This window comes from Vidua chalybeata, chromosome Z (genome assembly GCF_026979565.1).
Source record: "Vidua chalybeata isolate OUT-0048 chromosome Z, bVidCha1 merged haplotype, whole genome shotgun sequence".
Classification (NCBI taxonomy): Eukaryota; Metazoa; Chordata; class Aves; order Passeriformes; family Viduidae; genus Vidua; species Vidua chalybeata.
The window spans coordinates 12,672,992-12,694,130 of NC_071570.1; the positions used below are offsets into that span (position 1 = coordinate 12,672,992).

The 21,139-nt window shown below is 39.0% G+C and overlaps 2 protein-coding genes across 4 annotated transcripts in view; both read left to right on the forward strand.

Moving 5' to 3' along the window:
* Positions 1–10,107, forward strand: part of TUT7 (terminal uridylyl transferase 7) — a 33,891-nt gene extending 23,784 nt beyond the window's left edge. For all 3 annotated transcript variants that reach the window (XM_053931329.1, XM_053931331.1, XM_053931330.1), the window contains 8 exons: positions 522–699; positions 1,236–1,283; positions 1,402–1,493; positions 1,961–2,076; positions 5,073–5,392; positions 7,143–7,219; positions 7,389–7,452; positions 9,081–10,107. In XM_053931329.1, the coding sequence (XP_053787304.1) occupies positions 522–699; positions 1,236–1,283; positions 1,402–1,493; positions 1,961–2,076; positions 5,073–5,392; positions 7,143–7,219; positions 7,389–7,452; positions 9,081–9,148 (963 nt within the window). In that variant the 3' untranslated portion in view covers positions 9,149–10,107. The remainder of the gene's footprint in view (positions 1–521; positions 700–1,235; positions 1,284–1,401; positions 1,494–1,960; positions 2,077–5,072; positions 5,393–7,142; positions 7,220–7,388; positions 7,453–9,080) is intronic.
* A 3,493-nt stretch (positions 10,108–13,600) lies between these two features.
* ISCA1 (iron-sulfur cluster assembly 1) lies at positions 13,601–21,118 on the forward strand. The gene is made up of 4 exons (XM_053932015.1): positions 13,601–13,731; positions 15,815–15,868; positions 17,545–17,650; positions 18,654–21,118. Exons 1-4 carry the CDS (start codon positions 13,651–13,653, stop codon positions 18,800–18,802), a joined length of 390 nt encoding a protein of 129 aa, XP_053787990.1. The 5' UTR covers positions 13,601–13,650; the 3' UTR covers positions 18,803–21,118.
* Positions 21,119–21,139: the final 21 nt, after the last annotated feature.

Consider the following 21,139-nt stretch of genomic DNA (forward strand, 5'->3'; position numbering starts at 1 on the left):
CAGGAACTGAAGTGGAGTAGCTCCTGTTACAAAAATCCCACTCCTGTGTTGTAAAGCTTTTAGGATATGGTTAGTTGTAATTCATCTGTGAAAAAATACACTCCAAAATCTGACAAAATAGATCACAAAATTATTTTAAGCTGTTAAGGATGATTAATTGTTCTTTGCCTCTCTGGATGAGAATAACTGCTACCACCTGTATATCTGATCATATCTGGTCAATTCCCTTGAATAATTTTGTTTTATACAGACTCATAAAGTAAATTGATAAATTCTTTTCTTAAGAGGCAAAACCTAGTGCCAGAAGTTCTATTAATTGTCCACTTTTGTTGTTAATAGATTAAAAAATATACTGTTTAAAATCCATATTGGATTATCAATATAAATTATGAAAGGAAGTATTCTAGTGTAACTCCATTGTTTTTCTGTATAAAATAAATGGTGAAAATATATTATGGAAATCATGAAAATTATGAAAATGCTTAATGTAATACCGAATGTAACTATTTTTGTCATTTTAGTCAGTTGTTTGGCCAGACTACGGGAAAAACACTGAATCTGCTGGGCAGCTGTGGCTGGGACTTCTCAGATTCTACACAGAAGAATTTGATTTTAAAGAGCATGTCATCTGCATCAGGAGAAGAAATCTGCTTACAACTTTCAAGAAGCAGTGGACCTCCAAATATATTGTAATTGAAGGTAAAACCAAATAAAATACAAGAATATATGGAACTTCTTTAACATGAAAATTTTGCTTTTTTCACAAGGCTAATTTATTTTTCTATTACTAGATTATAAATTGTTACATGCTTCTGTTTTGAAAGCATCTCAAAATTGCCATTGAGTTTCAGTAGTGCTAAACATTATTCTTCAGGGTTTTTTTGGCTGCTGAAAAGAAGTTGCAAAGCAAACTTCACACTTTTCATTAGGAAGTAAATGGCAGAAAAATAGTTTTAAGAAAATCCTTTGGCAAAAAAATTAGGTATAATGCAATTGAAATGTTCTCAAAAATAGTAGGTTTATCTGAGCCTGTATTTACTTAAATGATTTAACTCTATATTATTACTGTTTACTATCACTGTTTATTATTACTGTAATCTCTGACAGAGAAAATGCAGTGACATATTTTAGAAATAATTTGTAATCTGTTTTCTGACCGATTTCATTTTCATGGAAAGACTTTCTACTCTTTTGGTCTGCACACTGAGGAATGCCTGTCATGTTATTTTCTACAGATCCCTTTGATTTGAACCACAATCTTGGAGCTGGATTGTCAAGAAAAAGTAAGTCTTCTGTTAACAATTTCAGTTACAAAGTGAAGATCTTGTCTTGGATATTCTTTTACATTCTACTTCGATATTTAAATGATTATTTCAGTTTGAGTTTTTTTTTCTTCCACAGTGACAAATTTTATAATGAAGGCTTTTATCAATGGCAGAAGGGTATTTGGTACCCCTATAAAAATATTTCCTAAAGAATACCCATCAAAAATGGTAAGTTCCTTCTAAGAGGAGAATGTGTGAGCTCTTTAGCATATAATTTAGCCTTTGCAGGACTATGGCTACACTCACTGTAAACTCTTAAATTTTTACAATACTCCAAAAATCGTGGGAGTTACCGCTGAGTACCCTTTTGATGTTACTTGCATGTAAAATATTTTGGTATGCAGAATACTAGTCAGAGTTTCATTGTACAGATTTATATCTTTTAATCCAAATCAAAACTACCTTAGCATTTCCTAAAACTGCAGTTTTATAACAGTGTGCAGACCTGGTGCTGAGAAGTCTGCCTGTCAAAGAAGAGGTCAGTGGCCAGATAATTCATCAGGTCTTTCAGGGTTCAGCTACAGACCCCAAGTTTATTCTTTTTTGTAACTCTTACTGCTGTTTTAATACTTTTGCGTCTATCTTGGTTTCCAGGTGTTTGGATTTTCATTTTAAATATATTATTTCTTCTACAGGAGTACTTTTTTGATCCTGAGGTTCTAACAGAAGGAGAATTGGCACCAAATGATAGATGCTGCAGAACTTGTGGTAAAATTGGCCATTTCATGAAGGATTGTCCCATGAGACGAAAGTGAGTATAGTATTGGCATCTGTGTGTAACTTTTTTCCTTAGGTTTGTTTAGGAAAGATTAGGATAGTAATGCTAAAGCAAAATGTGTTGATTATTTAGCTGCAGATTATTTAGTAACCTGAATTAAACTTAAAATGTATCAGTACCTCTTTTGGCAGTGGTGGATAGTGTTGCTGCAGAACTGTTAAAGTATCAATGCTTACTCTCAATTTTGTTACACAGGAAAGGAGTAGTCAAAGAGAATCTAAATATTCAGCAGAGCTGAATAACTGTGTGCTGTGAAAAGTACTCATGGATACAGTCTATATTTTTATTTATTTAATAGCTTCTACTGTCAGAATTTTGCTGCTCCTAGCAAGACATGATTTTGTCAAGTCTACAGAATCATGCAATTTCTATCAAAAACAAGGCAAGAATGTCACAGCATTACTTTTCATAAGCACGCATGTATGAGAACACTGTCCTGTTTTATATCCAAGAGAATGTTTCTTGTCCCTGAGTAGCCATGTCCAGTATTCAATGACTCTCTTCTGGCAACAGATTAATGGCTAAATGTTTTTTGCCGCTCTTCGTCTTATGAAATGTCTAAACTTAAAACTCATCCTTAAATTTTGATTTTAATTAAGCCAAAGCTCTTTCAAGACTTCATGTCTAAAAAACAGTGAAATCTTAAAAACCTTTATGCTCACTTGTAAGGTGGATGGAAAAATCTAACCATTGTTTAGAATCTATTTATGTTAAAAGCTGTCATTAAAAATCATTTGCACTTTCCTGTTATATTTTAGAGATCTGTGAACTTACATTGTTGATTCTGTTAATTTGGAAATTTACTCAGCTTTAGCAATCACAAGCACAGAAGCTGATGATAGTTTAAAATTAAAGAATGCTAAAGGTGATGTGAAAGCCTCCTCAACATCCAAACTGCTGTCTTAGATCAATGGATTTTTAATCTTGCATTCTGAAGTGAAACACCAGTCCATTGCACATACTCAGCTACGTTCTGTACAACATTAGAGGAAAAGTAAATGGGATTATACATCTAAGAACAGAAATGCTCTGTGGAGTAAAACCACTGATAGATTTGAATCCTCTGTTCAGCCATTTATTGCAAAAGGGAGTGCTATGTAGGGAAAACTAGTTGTTTTCTGTAGTCTCTTCCCATGCATTCCCTCAGCATCTGCAGTTGCTGTATGAGAGATATTAGAGCACATACCTGCCTTGCTCTGCTAATGCTCATTTGTGGACTGGACTTGTTCATGATTTTGTCCTTTTAGTTTTGGTTTTGGGTTTTTTTCCTGAACCTGATTCTTTTGGTGTCCTTAACAGTCTTCTATGGCAACCAGTTCAGTAAGTGACTGATATGTAAAATAGTGCTTTCCTGTATCTGTTTAAAGCTAATCTTAGTCATCCAATAATTTGCTGAGTGTGCACATAAATCCATTTGCCTATGTCCCTAACAAAGATGTTAAATAATATTGGTCCCAGTACAGACCCCTGAAGAACACCACTCATCATTGGTGTTCACACAGACATCAAGACATAGACTACAATGCTTGAAGTGAAACTATCCAGCCAATTCCATATCCACTGAGTGGTCCACCTATCAAATCCAGGTCATTCAATTTTATAGTCGAGGATGTTGTGTAATACAGTGTCAAATGCTTTGCAGAAGTCCAGGTACATGATTTCAGTCACTTTCCTTACCCATTTCTGTAACCCTTATTTATAGAAGGCTACCAGATTTGTGAGGCATGATTTGCAAAGACATGTTGGTTGTCACCAGTTGCCTCTCTTTTCTCTATTTTCCACATGCCTTAGCTTAGTTTTCAGGAGGATCTGCTCCATAGTCTTACCAGGCAGAGGTGAGACTGACCAGCCTATAGTTCCCCAGGTATTCCTTTTTTGCCTTTTTTTAAAAAAAAAGAAGCTCACCTTGAAGCTCATGCCATTCTTTTACCTTTCATCCAATTTTGTGAAGTATTTTCCAAGTTTCTAGCCATTAGCAATACATCCAACTTGCCAAAGGAGCCTGGTATTATCTTCAGATTTGGAGGTTTTGCTCCTATCTCCTTCTCTAGTCATGTATGAAGTTGTTAGATGAAACAAGTCTGACAGTGATAGTGTTTCTTCACTACTAGACCTTTAAGTCACATAGAATGTTAGAAGCTTCTCTCAACAGAAGAGACTTTTAGAGTGAATATGCAGTTTCAGAAGGAAAGAGCTCAGTTCTGGTTGAGTCATACAAATAGAAAAAACCCAGAACTATAGCCCTATTTTTTGTATTTCAACATTTTGCTTGGTGTTTCTTTTCTTCCATTTATGCAACTTGAGTAGCCAGATTTTCAGTTGTTCTTGTATTTTTTGAGTTACCATTATTAGGATTTAGGACTGTATTTGTGGTAATCACATATCCTCTGGACAGAAAGAGACCTATTGCTCCCAGGATTTTCCTGGGAAGCTGTGAGAAGCTGTGAGAAAGCTCAAAGAAAAGAATGAGGTACAGTTCTTATCTTCACTTGCTGCACCTGTTGTTGGGCACATGTGGAATGTGTTATGGAGATTCGTTTAACCAAAGGGTGATTTCTTAATTGGTCACTGATGATGGTGTTTGGATTGATTGACCAATCTGTATTGGACTGTCGGCAAGAGCAATGAGGGTTTCTTAATAGTATAGTATAGTACAATAAAGCAATTGATCAGACATCTGGAATCATGGAGTCAATGCTAATTATTACCCAGCGGGGACCCCTGTTACGATATGTATTATCATCTAATTGTAAAGTTAAATTATTGAATACATATAACATCATGAATAATGAAGTGGAGCACTGTTTGGTGGAAGAGTCAAAGGAAACATATTGGCAATTCACTTTATTTATCCCACTGAAGAATTATTTTCTCTAAGGAAGTACAGGCGTTTTCTGTCTGGTTTTTTAATTGACGCTGTGTGTGAATGTAAGGCCTCTGAATTCTGTAGCACTTTTCTGCTCCTGCAGACTAAGACGGCGTCATGATTATGAAGGTACACAAAGGTATGGAGAAATCAAGGAGAAAAAAAGCAAAGAGGACAAAGAAATGCAGAATAAACCATCAGAAAAGGAGAACTTAATCAAGGAGGGAATGTTGCACCTGTGTACTCCTCAGAAGAGGAAACTAGCAAGGGTAATAGTGGAAACTGGAAGAGAGAAGACTCCCAGGCAATCAGCAGAAAAATGGAAGCGCCTAGAAGACAGAGACATAAGAGAAAAACGTTGTTTTATCTGTGGAAGAGAAGGTCATATTAAAAAGGAATGCCCACAATATAAAGGAGTTGCAGGTATGAAACTGATCAAGCTGAGTAGTTTATATAGCACTTATGGGTTTTTTTTTTTGTATTTTTAACATGATTGACTAACAGATAAGGTTTTTGCATCACATAAATATGGAGGTTTTTTTAATGTAGTCACATTCACCCAGTTTCCCTTCATCCTCACTTTCCTTTCAGAAATGTGCTGTATCCTGGGAGATTTGGCATGGTTTCTCTTAGCAGATAAGATACTGGTAATAAAAAGGGTATGAGTATCAAATACATTGAAATTGCTTCCATTGTCGTCACAGTATGTGAGTTTGCCAACAAAATTCAAATTACTAGAAGCTTCTCTTCCAGTTCATCATAATTGCAAAAAAGCTAGTGTTACAGCTCTTCACATTACCTAAACCAGAATGATTCTATACAACCCTGAAGTCACTATGAAAAGTGTACAGATTTGCTCAGATTGAGTTTTGTGAATAAAATAAAATAATGTTTTTGACAACTCAGCAGTTGAAGGGATACAGAAGTTCATCTTGTAGATCCTGACTGACAGACCTGAATGAAATACTTCTAAGCAAAAGTATATAATCATCTAAGTCATCTTTTAAATATGATGGATTGCTCATCATTTGTGTGGTGAAGGAATATCTTTCTAAGATATTCCTTAAGACAGTAGGTGGTACTTGTAATTAGCTTCCAAAGGAACAAAGTATCACTGTTTCCCTGTAGGTAAACCTGGGTTCACTTAAGTTCAGGCTGGAAAAAATTTGTTTTGCAAATTAGTCATGACTTGACCTCTTAAAGGAATAGATTGGAGTCTTTTATATAAACATTTTTCAAACCAACTTTTCTCTACTTGCAAAAATATCCTGTCTGCCTTAGATCAGGAAACTCTTCATAGTCAGATGCATTTAGTGAAAGAGAGCATCAGACTGTGAAAATACTGGAAGAGGGAGGAAAATGGTGCGGGTATATTCAAAATTGTGAATATATTTAGAAGTATTCTTACCTTGATAGACTACTAGAAGTACTGGAGAGAAAGAAAAGTTGATTTAAAAATTGAAACCATGCTTCATTCAGCTTCTGACCTTTTGAAGGTGTATGTCAAGTCTAAATTTAACTTTTGAGTTTGTTCATCTTTGACCTTTTCTCACTAAACTTCTCTTCCAGCCATTCCATTTGCTGTGATACTGAGTCTGATAAGGTGAAGGGGAATATGCCTGACTGTTTCATAGTCAATCATATTTAGCATTCATCACATGAGAACTATACTTAGGCTGTACACTATATATGTCTAAAATAGTAAGTTCTGCAATAGGTGTTTTTATGTATTATCTGTATTTTGGGAATTAACATGTTTCAATTTGAAAGAATTGCTGTAGGTTGGGCTTTGTCTTCTATTGTTTGCTTAGTGCCTGAAATGTTCTCTCTAGTTGAATAAAGTACTGCGAACAAATGGATCAAAGAGTTTAGATTTCACTCTTTGCATTGCTGCATTTTGTGAGACTACGGACACTTCACTTACCACCTTACCTTCATTCATTCTGTTTCCTGCTGATTCTGGAGGAGGATTCAAAGATTAATTTATTGTAGGTTCCTAGTTTAAATGTATGTCACCACATTACTCAAGTTTTCCATGTCATAAAATTGAGGAAAATAACAATATTCTACAGTTTCTGAATCTAGACAGAAAATATTTTGGTGTTTTTATGTTTATGATAACTGAAATGGAAACTAGTTTCCAATTAGCAACTCCTTTTTATGATTTTTTCAGATGGCTCAAAGCCAGAAGTTTTGTGCAGGTCCCCTTCTTTACCCACTGCTGTCAAACATGCTGGTAGATTAAATCAGGTAAACACCAAGTGCCACTTTGGTTGCATCTTTTACTTTTTATATGTTTTAAAGTCCATATAAAGTAATTAAGAAAATATTTAGCTAAGCTTTCAAGGAAAACCTTTTATGTTGTAAAATGAAATACTTCAGTTTTGTTGGTTTATTAATATGTGTATGTTTTTTATAGGGAGTGCTTATGCATGAAGAAAAAAAGAAACAAAAAGGAAAAGTATTTTTGAGTCCCCAGTCAGGTTTGTGTATCTTCAGTTCAATTCAGAAACTATGTGTAAAAGCCTGGCCAGCAGGGTGAGGGAGGGGATGCTCTGCTAAGACCCCACCTGGAACCCTGCAGCCAGCTCTGGGGTCCCAGCACAGGAAGGACATGGAACTGTTGGAGCGAGTCCAGAAGAGGGTCACCAAGATGATCAGAGGGATGAAGCACTTCTCTTATGAAGAGGCTGAGAGGGTTGGGGTTGTTCAGCCTAGAGAAAAGAGGGCTTCAAGGAAGACTGTTGTGGCCTTTCAGTTGTAAAAAGGGGCCTTTAAGAAAGGTGGGAACAAACTTTTCAGCAGGCACTGTTGCGGTAGTAAGGGGTAATGGTTTAAAACAGAAAGAGGGTCAATTTACATTAGATTAAAGAAAGAAGTTTTTTACAATAAGGATGGTGAAACACTGGCACAGATTTCCCAGAGATGCTTCACCCCTGAAAACATCCAAGATCAGGTTGGATGGGGCTCTGAGCAACTTGATCTGGTTGAAGATGTCCCTGCCCACAGCAGGAGGATTGGACTAAATGACCTTTAACCCAAATCATTCTATAATTGTATGATTCTTCATCATTCCTTGCAGAAACTCTAGCTAAATTGCTGAACACAGTGGCAGCTTGAACAGGTTGAAGCCTATCTTTTTTTAATCTGGAGAAGTGTACAGATTCTGAGTTTTGTATTGGAAGCAAAACTTGGGCATAACGATTCTGTGCCCTATCCTTGACTCTGGTAGATTCATTTTGCAGCAGGGTATGGTGGAGTTGTATCAATCTCCTGTTTCAGCTTACATGGAGTTCTCTGATTCTTCAGGGACAAAACATGGAATGCTTTCCTGTGAGGGTTTCTTGCAGTAATTGTCTAGAATTACACATGATAAACTAACTTAGAGATTATGAAACCACATCCTTGGTCTGAACTGCCAAAATGCAAACAAGCTAAAATTGCATTTAGAAGTAGCAGTGAGATTGTGTTATAATGGCCTTTATGTACTCTTTCTGAATCTTATGTTTTGATTTAAATGTGTGATTGACAATGTAGCTTCCTTACAGCAATTTATTTAAAGTACAATGAAGATTTTAAGAACAGTTGCTTTTGTTTTAATTACAATTTCTAGTACAACTCTGCAAACCTTTCAGCAGCATGGGGTATATAATACACTAATCTCTCTGCAGTTGGAGGGGGGACCTAATTAGTTTTCTGAAGTTTGTGAAGACTTGACTGCAATTAAGTATCTCAAATTAAATTATCCAATTTGTTGGGATTGGATTTTTTTGTCTTCATTGGAAGGCTTTTTCAGATCTAAGTTTGGGGATTTTGTAACACAAAATAGTTTGTCATTAGGTGTTCAGTTCAAGAAAATGCTAGTTCTCAATTTTGTATCTAATTATTTCCTACTGTCCTTTGGCAGATAATGATCTTCAGTTGATCTGTGGGTCCTTTCATTGTAGTTTGACTTGACAGTAATTTTCTCCTGTCTTCAGTTGGTTTAAATATTTTTGAGGTTTTTGTGGTTTTTTTTATTTCCTTTGGTTTTAGTTTTGTTTGATTTTTTTTTAAAAAAAAACAACAAATAATACCTTTAAATCATTATGCTTTTTTCCTTCCAATTTAGGCAGCCTTTCCAATAAATACATGACTCAGGGAAGAGCCTCACAGAAGAGGACCCAGCAAGAATCATGAGCGATATTAAGCCCTGATAAATTGCGACACAGGCCCATCATTCACTTAAAAGAAATGTCTTTGGCTAAAGCATCTGAATTCACAGGACAGCAGCATAGACAACCTTCAGCTTAAGTTCAATGAAAATATGGGTGTTTTCTTTTAGATTGCTAGTACAAGCAACTGTGGATTATAATACAAACCCCTGCTCTTTATAATAGATTGTTTGAGCATTTTAATAGAAAGCCATGATGTTTTGTATTTGTTTACTAGGTAATGCATTTAGAAAAGGGCAGGCACTAAAAATGAACTGTTTTCAGGGTTTCGTTTTTCCACCTGACCATTTTAAACTGCACTAAAACTATGTGCTAGCCAAATAAATTATATTTTCTTCAAAAATGAATCTTTTGAAGGAGCATATGATATTTATTAATGTTGATTGTTTACTGAATCCTTGTGTAAGTGTTTGAGATGTTTGTAGACTGCTATATTCTTTTTTATCTCTCCAGAGAACTAAAAGCATAGACACTAGTCATCGTATGTAAAACAATCTCTGGACAAGCAGTGCCACTGAGATTTTTGTGGGGTTCTGTTCTGTGATTTTATGGGATTTTATTTGCTGCTGTGCTCGTGTTCAAGAAAGAAAGACTAGGTAACAGGTCAATCCTGTTTTGTTGCTGCTAAGAATCTTTTTCAAGGCCTTGGGGATACAGACAAAAATGCTTTAAGAAATAGAGGTATTATATTTGGCAACTAGGGAAAAATACATGTCCGTTTTAATAGAATATGAAGAGGATCCTTGTACCAGTCAAGAATTTACATTCATTAGTAGTACAAACTTGAGTTTTACTTGAAGTCCTTCCAGAGGTGGTAATGTACCATCTTATCTTATTCAGAAAATAATTAGTTATGTGTTAAAATTGAAACCACTGTTAATTTATGAATCTGAAATAAATTTAAAAAAAAAAGTGAAAATCAGACTTAAGTTTCTCTGTTTTTTTCTGAGGTTGTAGTTTTCAATATTCCTGACATAAATGTAGAATTAATGCTAAGTTACTATAATTATCTGGATTTATAACCATCATGTTCAATTTTTTTTTCCCCTATCAATCTATTTTTATGGAAGTTGAAAGCTAGAATTGCCAAAGGGGTCTTAGGAAATTAGCATCCTAAGTCTTGTTTTGGTTTTCACCAATCTGAAGCCAGCTGTCTGTGAACTTCCAGATGTGTTGCTTTCACAAATAATTTCTTCTGCATTCTTTCCTTAAGACATTTTCAAGCATATTACCTTTGTGCTTTATCTAGCTTTCTGTTCAGAGTTGCTTCCAATTTTGCTGGTGGGATTGAAGTGTATAAATCTCTTCCAAACCAGGTGCATACTCTGTCCTTCTTAATGATATGGAGGGACATGTAGTTGTTTATTTATGCTGCCTTTTTTATTGTAAAAAAGTGCTGTCACCATATTTCACAGGAATTTCAAATGCTTTTGATCTCTGAGTTTCCAAAGCTGGAATATGTTTTATGCTGTGACTATTAGGTAATCAGTGCTGAGAAATGGAGAAATACTAATTTTTTTTCAGGTTTGCAACACAGTTAACTGTCTTAAACAGGTAAGTCAATGTCATGTAGCTATTTAACTACTAGATCACACATATCCGTTTTCCCTAATGTAATTGTTCTGGTGAGGTTTGTTTCCTAGCTATATTTCAAACTGTTTCCCCATCTGTTAAAATTTTGCTTAAAGCTTCCAGGGCTTGAAATAGCTGCTTAGAATGGGAGTTTTCTAGCATGGAAAGTTGTTGGCTTTTTCTTCCATACTGATAACATATCAGTATTTCTTACTACTAACTTGAACTAGTTAGATTTTAAAACTGATTTTTGAATTTATCTTCTCTGAGAGAAGGCTATTTTTCTAGCCCATGCTCAGTGTCCCATATGGAGATTGATTCAGCAGGCAGGAGACTAAGGATTGATGACTGGAAGCATCCTGAGGAAAGTTTTGCCTGCATGTTCGAGTGTGAATGATGAAGGAGGTATTAGCTGCAGTCATACACGAGCTTCCCTCCTTCAAGTGTACTGACTTCAGCTTTCAGCCCAGTAGTGCATTAAACCCCCCCTCCGCCCCTAAGTAGGAGTAGTTTAGTTGAGATGCATGTTCAAGGTGCATGAATTACATGTGAAAAGACACACTGTTTGTAGCTAAAGAAAATACAACTTTTTTTATACACCTGCTATCTTTATATTTGAGGTAGTAGTACTGTGCCTCAGTAAAGAGCATAATTATGTATGTAAAAAACACGTAACATATCTTACGTGCTACCAGGCTCTTCAGAACTACTAAGCCCAGAATCAGGGAAGTGAGGTGATGAGACCCAAATGTGTTTCTTGTGCTTGGACTTCATAAACATGGATTTAAAGTATTATCTAGCATATTTAAGAATGCTGGAATGTGGAAATGAAAAATGAGTACTTGTTTACCTTCTGGCATAGCCATCATTCAACTTAAAGTAATGGCATGAGTCTCCCTGTACCAAGGGTATTGGGGTTTCTTGCAAGTCACATCGCTGCAGCCACCTGGAATTGGGGAATGGCAGCTCAGTTCATCCAGCAGCTTTCATGCTGTCCTCCTACCATGCCTCTACACCAGGCAGGGATCAAGAAGGGCAGCTGGGCCCTGACCACTGCATGGCCATCCTCTCACTTGGCCCCAGACCGGCATGAGCTGGGAGGAAAGGGATCCTGATCAGCAGGAGGGCAGACACAATGTATTGTTTGTGATGGATCATAGCAGTCACTGGTTCCAGGTCCTCTGCACTCCGCTCAGGGATTTGTCCAAACTGGATTGCTCTACACATGGGTTTTGCCTGCTGAGCCAAAACTTCCTTTTGAATAGCCATATGCATTGTTATTTTAAAATGCTTGCCAGTGTGACGGTCAATAAATATTCACATTCTGTGCCTGTATTTTGTAGGTGGGAAACTATGTATTCATGGGCCTCCATTGTTCCTTGGTGTGGGAAAACTTTAGGAGGTAAAGAGATAACGGTATGGAAATTGTAGAGGAAAATAGGATTGCTACTCCCTGAATGGAATGTGGCCAGCATACCTGACTTCCCACTCACTATACATGCTAAAGGTGGGTGGAGTAGAGTATACTGCAGCCAGGTTCTTGCAGAGGCTTGAATTTAGTTGTCCTTTCTGGCTGATAAGCTGCGCAGCAGCTGAAAACCAAGGGAGATGAAGATGTCCTGTTGTTGAATCAGCAGCTGTGGTGGAATCACTCTCCTCAGGCTGACACATTATTCATTCTGAAATATCCACCCCCAGGGTGGATACCCTCACAGGGTAAGCTATATGACTACAGCCACTCAAGCTGCATCTAAACATAAGTAAATAGTACAAAAGTGAATTCAGAAAGGGGAAAGACTCCATTCTAACTTCTGGAATCAGTTGATAGGCTCAACCTGTTTTTGCTCCTGTGGGGGACAGCTGTGGGGTGAGAACAGTGTTCTGTGAATGGTAAATTATTGTCTCAATTTCACTTTTGTTAGGGATTAGATCTTTTTAGTACATTTGTTTGAATTAATATATTTCTTTGAATATGTTTTTGCAGTCAGCTGCTATCACCAGCAATCCTTGAACCTTAACGTGTCAGAATTCTAGGCTGCATCTAAAGCAGCAGGACCAGGGACAGGATTCTGCCCCTCCTGCTTGCCTCTTGTGAGACACCAGCTGGAACACTGCATCCAGCTCTGGGGCTTCCAACTTAAGAATGTTATGAAACTGTTTGAGTGTGTGGCCTCCCCTGCATTAAGCTGATAAAAGGACTGCAGCCACCTCCCTTATGAAGACAGGATCAGAAGGTCGGGACTGTCCAGCTTGAAGACTAGAAAGTTATCTGGAGACCTCATGCCAACCTTCCCGTATGTGCAGGGGGCCTACATGGAAGCTGGAGACTCTTCATCGGGAACTGTATGATAAGACAAGGGGGAGCTTTAAATTAGGTATTAGGAAGAAATTCGTTACTGTGAGGCAGGTGAGGGACTGCAATGGGTTGCCTAGGGAAGTTCTGGATAAGGCCTTGACCAGCCTAGTCTAGTGAGAGGTGTACCTGCCCACAGCAAAAGGGTTGGGACTAGATGATCTTTAAGCTCCATTCTAACCCCCTAACATTCTAAATTAACAAAGATTGGTATTTCGTAACCTGTTAACTTAAACGGCACTGACAGACTAATCAATCATTAAATGGTTTCAGCAAAAACCTCCCCTTTCCACGTGACACCTGAGCGGCTGTTTTGCCGCGGCCTCCGCCAGGGCAGCTGAAGGACAGGGCGTCCTGCTGTCTTTACCGCTTATCTCGGCGCGCAGCCCCGCTGCCTGCCGTGCCCCGCCCTCCCGGAGCCGGAGCGGGACCGGGCGCCGCTCCGGCGGGTGGAGCCGCCGCCGCCCGTCCCCGCCCGCGGCCCGTGCGCGGTGGCGTCACAGCGTGCGGGCGGCGCTGCCCGTGGCCGAGGGCGCTGGGCCATGGCCTCGTCCGTGGTGCGCGCCACGGTGCGCGCCGTCAGCAAGCGCAGGATCCAGGCGACCCGCGCCGCCCTCACGCTGGTCAGTGCCGCGGGCGGGCAGCGGGCGGGACCCGGGGACCGCGACACCTCGCGGGTGCGGGAGCTGCGCCACGGGCGGTGAGGCGGCCCCTGGCGACAGCGGGGCGGGCACAAGGACGGGGACGGGCCGCCCCGCCGGGCTGTGGCCGCTCGGCCGGCCAGCGTCGGTAACCCCAGCGAGGCGGCTGCGGCGGGCGGGCTGCAAGGGGCTCTTCTTCCCCCTGCCGAGTTGAAAGGCGGTAGCTCCTACTCCTCGCCAGTCCCGCTGAGGGGAGGCCCCGCGCTCCGCCGCTCCGTCTGCGGAACCGCCGAGGCAGCACCGGTGCGGCCCCTGGGAGCGCGGGGCCTTGTCGCATAGACACCCCAAAAAACAGTATTTGATTAAAATTTTTTGGAAGACGGTAATGCGTAACCTACCGAGGCTGACGTGTAGGTTCTTTCCAGGAAGGCTTTACATCCTGTTGTTAATAATAAAGTGCGTGCATTCTAGCGGCCGTGCTGAGAGAGGCCAAATTTGAAAACATGGTGTTTGGTCGTAGGTTGGACTTCGTGATCTCAGAGGTCTTTTCCAGCCTCTGATCTGAGAGCACTTCAGAGAAAAGTTCAGTCAGTTCCCGCAGGAGCAGGGGCAGATCGAGTGCACACAGCTCAGTCGTTTGTCAGAGCAGGTAATTCCTGCTCAGCAGTGGGTCTAGAGACACACAACCCCACAACAAGAGTGGTAGAGGTAATTAGAAAGGATTTTCTACTGCAAGTCTTACTTGACGTTTACTTTGTATGTTTAGTTCGGCTCATGGTAAGAATTTCACATTGCTAATGCTTTTCTCAGTGTCTTAGAAACTTGTGGGAATTTAATGGAAATTCTGACATTTGCATTTTGTTATTGCATTTCTGCGTCAACTAGATCTGCATGAATGCTGAATTTTATCTGCTGTTAAGTCACAGGTTCCCTTAAGGTTAGTGGGGAGAGAGAAGTAGGCTATAAGCCCTCTATATCTAACAGATTTTTATCTGTATTGGGTATGTGACAAAATTTTTACAAGAACAGAGCTACTTGTTTGAATTATGGTAGTGATTTTGGAGGAAAAAGTTGCAAAGAAACAACATGGATCTTGACAGGCTTGAGAGGTGGGTTTCATAAAGTTCAGCAAAATGTAATCCAAGGTCGTGCACCTGGGTCGGGGCAATCCCAGGCACACCAACAGGTTAGGTGGAGAATGGATTGAGAGTGCCGTATAAAGAAGGACTTGCGTATGATGGTTGATGAGAAGCTGGATGTGACCGAGCAAGAGCAGTTGTAGTCCGGAAAGCCAAATGTGTCCTGGGCTGCATCCGAAGCAGCATGGGCAGCAGGGCCAGGGAGGGGATTCTGCTGCTCTGCTCTGGTGAGAGCCCACCCAGAACCCTGCATCCAGCTCTGGGGCCTCCGACATAAGAAGGACATGGAGCAAGTCCACAGGAGGCCACAAAGTTGGTAAGAGGACTGCAGCCACCTCCCTTATGAAGACAGGTTGAGAAGGTTGGGGCTGTCCAACTTGAAGAAGAGAAGGTTTTTGGGAGACCTCATGACAACCTTCCAGTATCCGCAGGAGGCCTACAGGGAAGCTGGAGAGGGACTCTTCATCAGGAACTGTAGTGATAAAACAAGAGGGAGATTTAAATGAGGTATTAGGAAGAAATTAGTTACTGTGAGGGACATGTGACACTGGAATGGGTTGCCCAGGGAAGTTCTGGATTGAACCAACCTGGCCTGTGTCCAAGGCCTTGATCAACCTGGTCTACTGTCCCTGCTATGGCAGGGGTGTTGGAACTAGATTATCTTTAAGGTTCTCTTCCATCCCAAGCCATTCTGATATTCTAACAGCCAAAACCCCCACTGTTAAGGATTAAGGATTGAATTTTTGAGGTATCTGTTTGCTGGCAGTGCAGGTGAGGAGAGGAGTGAAGAAGTGGTGTGCTCTGTGTCAATTAGGTTGAGGAGACATCTGTTTTACAGCATTGTGTATCTTACAGGCATCAACTTTAATACAGGCATTGCAAATATACAAAAAAATCAAATTTATATGTATTCTTTTGTCTTTCAGACCCCTTCTGCTGTCCAGAAGATAAAAGAGCTTCTAAAAGATAAACCTGACCATGTAAGTGTAGACAGGGTCAGTCTGTAGGGTATGCTAAGGTATTAGCACAGCTCATGATTGTAAAGCATTTCTGGCTAACTTAGAAGTTTGAACTGAATACTGAGGTGTTTGTTAGAGATACTGACCTATTTTTTTTTGGTGGGGAATGCATAAGCTTATCTGTATATCCAGCTTTGTTTTATTATAAAATGAAATGCAGGAAACAACTGACTGTAATGACAATTCACTATACAGTTACTGTTAAGATTAATAAAGTTGGAAAAATTTTGAGCTTGAGATATTTTTGAGCTACATTTTAATGAAACCCTTTAGTATGGCATACTAATGACTTCTGATAGAGAGACAGCTCTTCAGCTGTTATTATTTAAGTTCTTGTAGGAATTCTCATTGTGAAGTATGCAACAATGAAGTTATATTCATCTGCATTGGAGAACATCTAATTCTTAGGAGAAGTGCCAGACAATGTGTTTTTTTAAGTAACCAGTGTTTCACCAAATAATGAGTTTGTCATCTTTTCTTCTTGAGGGAAAGACACACAGAGGCTTCTTTTATAATCATTGTGCAAACAAGCATTAGCTTTTTTCTTTTACAGTAAGTATTGCTCTGAGAAGAATATTTCTTTTATTAACCAAGGCCATTTTTTGTTCCTGCATGTCTGCAACTAACTAGACTTATTTGTTCTAATGTTTTAAACCATCCTAAGGAAACCTTGGGCCTACAATTTATATGGTCAGTCGTTTCCTGGCTTTAAATGCTGTGTGCATTTTCCAGCCCATTATTTGTAGCAGTTCCTGTAGAGAAAGGTATTTAGTCTGAAAGGATCAGATGCAGTTTGTCTTGAGCCCATTTGATGAGAACTGTTACATTTTGATACAATTTTATAACAACATATGGACATGGACAATAAAATTTGGCTCTTCAGTTATGAAGAACTGGTGCGTAGAAGGTGATACAGATACTTCTTAAAGATTCTTACACACAAATAGTTTTCTACTTTGTTAAAACTTCTCTATGTTCCCTTACACGGATGCTCTTCTTGTCAGACTTGCTGAATGCTGTGAATATTACAAACATTGACTAAGTTGGCTTTTAAAGCCAGTTAAAACAGTACACATATACATACAGTTGATTTAGGGAGGGGTTTGCTTCTTGGCAATAGAGGTAATGAAAAATCAAAGCATGTTTTTCAGAACTTTGGTTTAAAGTAAGTTTTCTGACAGTGTCATTACAAGAGTTCTGTGATAATTAGTAACTGCCCTTATTTTGGCCTCACATCTTCATAATTATGTTACTGTCATACTAGCTGAATTAGCATCTAAGTAAACTGTAATTTGAAGTCACACAATACCTGTCTTTGAAATTTGACTGTCTTTTTGAGACCTGGTTCCTATAGGAGTGCCTGTGGTTCATTACTTCAAGAATTTAACATCCTGTAGGGCATGATCCGCTCCAGCAAGGATCAGATATTTTTTTTACCTTAGCAGTCAAATTATAAAAGCAAAAAGAAAAAGTTACCTCTTATATGTTACAATAATTCACTTTTACATTTAGGCAGTGGAGAAAAATAAATGTCAGCACTTCATTGTTCTGCATACTTTTTAACTTGATGTTCTGAATAGGTTTTTAAAAGGAAGTTGTGCTTGTGGTGGTGTTTTTTGTTGCTTCTTTTTCTTTAGGTAGGTGTGAAAGTAGGTGTTCGTACAAGGGGATGCAATGGACTTTCTTACACATTAGAATATACAAAATCGAAAGGAGACTCTGATGAAGAAGTAGTTCAAGATGGTGAGTTTCTGGTGCAGCAGCACAAGCTTCTGTGGTGGGGAGGATGAAACCTCGTCATTTTGAGAGAAGAAATCTATATTGTCAAAGTTTTGTGTATCTAGTTGGATTCACAGACTTTAAGAAGGGTATGAAATGGGTTACTGTCTGCTGTGCATGGGAATTGTGTACTCAAGCTGAGATTTGTTGCCATGTTCTACCACTTATTTCCATCAGCATCATTTTTTTGTTCCCTGTCAAAAAAACAGACACTCATTATTACATCTTGGTGGTCCCCAGGGGTCTGTCCGGCCCCCGGGGCAGCAGCTGCTGCAGTGGGTGTCCCGGGTAGCGCTGTGCTGATGAGGTGCAGCCTGTCTGGGCCCTCGGGCTAGCTCCCAGCCGCTGGCATCTTTAGCAAGCACTTGTGGAGTGATTTCAGCTCTTACTGATTTCAGCTCTTAGTGATTTCAGCTCTGTGCTCGCAAAGTGCCTCAGCAGACGCAGGGATGGAGAGAGGTGAAGGCTGTGTGGAGTTCTGCGGAGATGTCTTTATTGGCAGCTTCTGCAAAGGGTTCCAGTGACAGCTCTTCCCTCTGAACTGGGCAATGGTATGGGTTTATATAGGCTGTTGAGGGATCAGGATTTGTCCTATGGCTGAGGTCGAGGAGAATACGACCTATAGCCTCACAGAGAGATAACCGGGGTCTGATGTGCGGAAGAGGGGCAGCTCTGTTCCACTCACCATGACTGCATTTCTTATCTTAGGCTAGTGACTGCCATGGAGGCCTTGCAGGGCCTCTGACTGCTACAATTCATGTGCACACATAAGTAACAGTTCCACACTTCTGACAGACTTCTGTTGGTAGAATGAAACAGTGATTGAAGTGACCCACATTAGGCCAGGGAAACAAAGTTGTACGGGTAGTCTTTATACTTACCTTCCTCTTATTACTGGTCAAAAGAGAATTTCAAAGTGAATGATGGTTTTACTCTATGTAATTTCTTGTTTTCTGTTCTTTTCAAGGGGTTAGAGTGTTTATTGAAAAGAAGGCACAGCTGACACTTCTAGGAACTGAAATGGACTATGTAGAAGACAAACTGTCCAGTGAATTTGTCTTCAATAATCCAAACATCAAAGGAACGTGTGGCTGTGGAGAAAGCTTTAACATCTGAAATCTCAGGATTACTTCTTTGACTTTGAGCAGCCCCAAATAACTTACTGTTATGACTTTCAGAAGCAAATACATTTTCTTCAGGTTTGTAGGCTGCGTAAAGTGGGGATACTATTAAGAAAAATAAAGTTACATATTTGAAAATATAAGCTGTGTGTTAAATTCCACCACTGATGTAGTTATGCTGTAATTTGTGATGAGTTGGGATCTAAAAGGTAAGAACCGTAAGTGCTGCAGTAACATCTCTCTACTTCCACTTGCCCATGAAATAAAATTTCACTGTTCTTTTCCTCTGTCATTTTCTTTGTCAATCCTACTCATACTTCCCCATTCAAAACCCATTTGAAAGAATACATAGTGTTCTGCTTTGATTTGGGGAAAACAAACCAATGAACAAAAAATCGTAATTATTTCTGTGTGAGGATTTATAAAGATTTATATATACAAGCACACAGTCCTTGCTTAGTTTGTAGTTTTCCAATGCTTTCATCTTTTAACAAGTGCATTTTCTGGTGGTTTATTTTCCCTTAAATTCAGGGAAATAAAAATGTGGTTCATGTATTAAGATAGTGGTAGGCTATGATGGTGCCTGTTGTAGAAATGCTTGGAAGAGGGCTAGCCTAATCTTAATTATTTTCTTTTCTTTGTTGAAGGCATAGTCCCTGCTGTACTTGGTCATTTTCAAAGCTTGAAGTATCTGGGTACTGGAGGGCTAAAAAGTGATACACAGGCCTTGTTTTTCACATTTCATTTTTTTATCTTGCCTCAATTTATTTGCAAAGGTGATAAAACTGCTTCCACATTCTTGTTCCCCATGTACACAGAATGTACTGTGTTTACACAAAAATCTATGAAAACTTATTGAGAGACAAATCTCAGATTTCTCTTTTTTTTTTTTCTGTAATCATGCATGCTACTAATTTTGTTATAGTTTGTACTCTTTTTCAGTAAGTAGTAGAATTTTTTCACCAAAGTTTGTTGTCCCTTCTGTTTAACTCCTGTCTTGGATTTAACTTGATAACATGAGAAAAATAATTTTTAATTAGAAAAAAAACCTTAGTATTTAATATTTCTTCTAAATTAATCTAGGCAGTAATTAAAATACTGTAAGAAGCCATTTTTTCTTTGGAATTTACTTAATCAGAATCTTGGTTTTGTAAACAAGTGTCTTTCAAGCTTATGCAGTCTTCAGCAGTTCTTCACTGGTGCTGATACGGAAGTGTAAATGTCTCTCCAGACCTTCCCAAAACCTGGTATGAGAGAGGAACTGTTCCATCCTTTTAGCTCCTCATTGTCCAGAGATGACATTGTGCAGCTCAGGTGCTCATTTGTGCAGAATAGAAGGTAACATGTCTGCTTGAGCAACAGATCTGAACAGCTGGTGAAAATGGTGCAAACAAAAAGTAGAGGGACAGAAGGAGTCTTGTAGGTGTTGAGATGGGAGTGATCTGAGAGCATTAAGGCTGCATGTTGAAAATCCAGAGTTCATCTTGATGTGGACAGTTGTACCCCACATGCCTGTCACCAACTGCTGTAGATGTAGGATTGCACCTGCATTTTGGTTCTTCCCTCTCCACCTTTTCCCAGGGCAAAGGGAAGAATAAAAATGAAAAAATATAAACTAACACTTCATCTGCTTTATGTAGTACACAGGAACAGAAGGTCAGAATTACTTGCAGTCTAACAGTAAATACTTGAATTTTGGTTATATATCACCTTTTGATGTAACGACACTATTTCCTTCAACAGTCAACTGTTGCACACAGTTACTTTATATAGTGATTCAGGAATTGGTGGTAATACACTGGTGAAGTGCTTCTGTAGTGATATAACTCTTTCACTCTTGCCAAACAAAAATATGGAGTTCATGTGACATTGTTGCATTATATCTAAAACTCCAAGCTAAGGGCATTTCTTCAGATTGCATTTCTCTGCTTCTTGCTAGAGATAAGACTTTGAATGTGGTAACACTGGTGGTTGCTAAGAGTGCTGGTACTTACTCATTTGACTTGTTTTGGGGTGGAAAGGATTGGTTTGAGGTTTATTTTAGACCTACCTGGCTTGTGCAGTAATCCTTTTTATGTGTTTGTGTATACCTTGAATGAAAGTTTGCACTTTTGTACTCCCATGACGTAATCATCTTAAGTTGTCACCTTACTAAGACAACTAATGCACAGTGTGTTAAACTTCTGCTAAAGTGCTACTTACAGTTGCATACAAACTGTATCGTTTTGTTGATTGGTCCATTATAATTTTGTGCAACAATGTATGTAGAGTCCTCAATTATAATAAATATAGCCTGTTGATAACCATGAAATATTCCTGTCTTGAATGATTT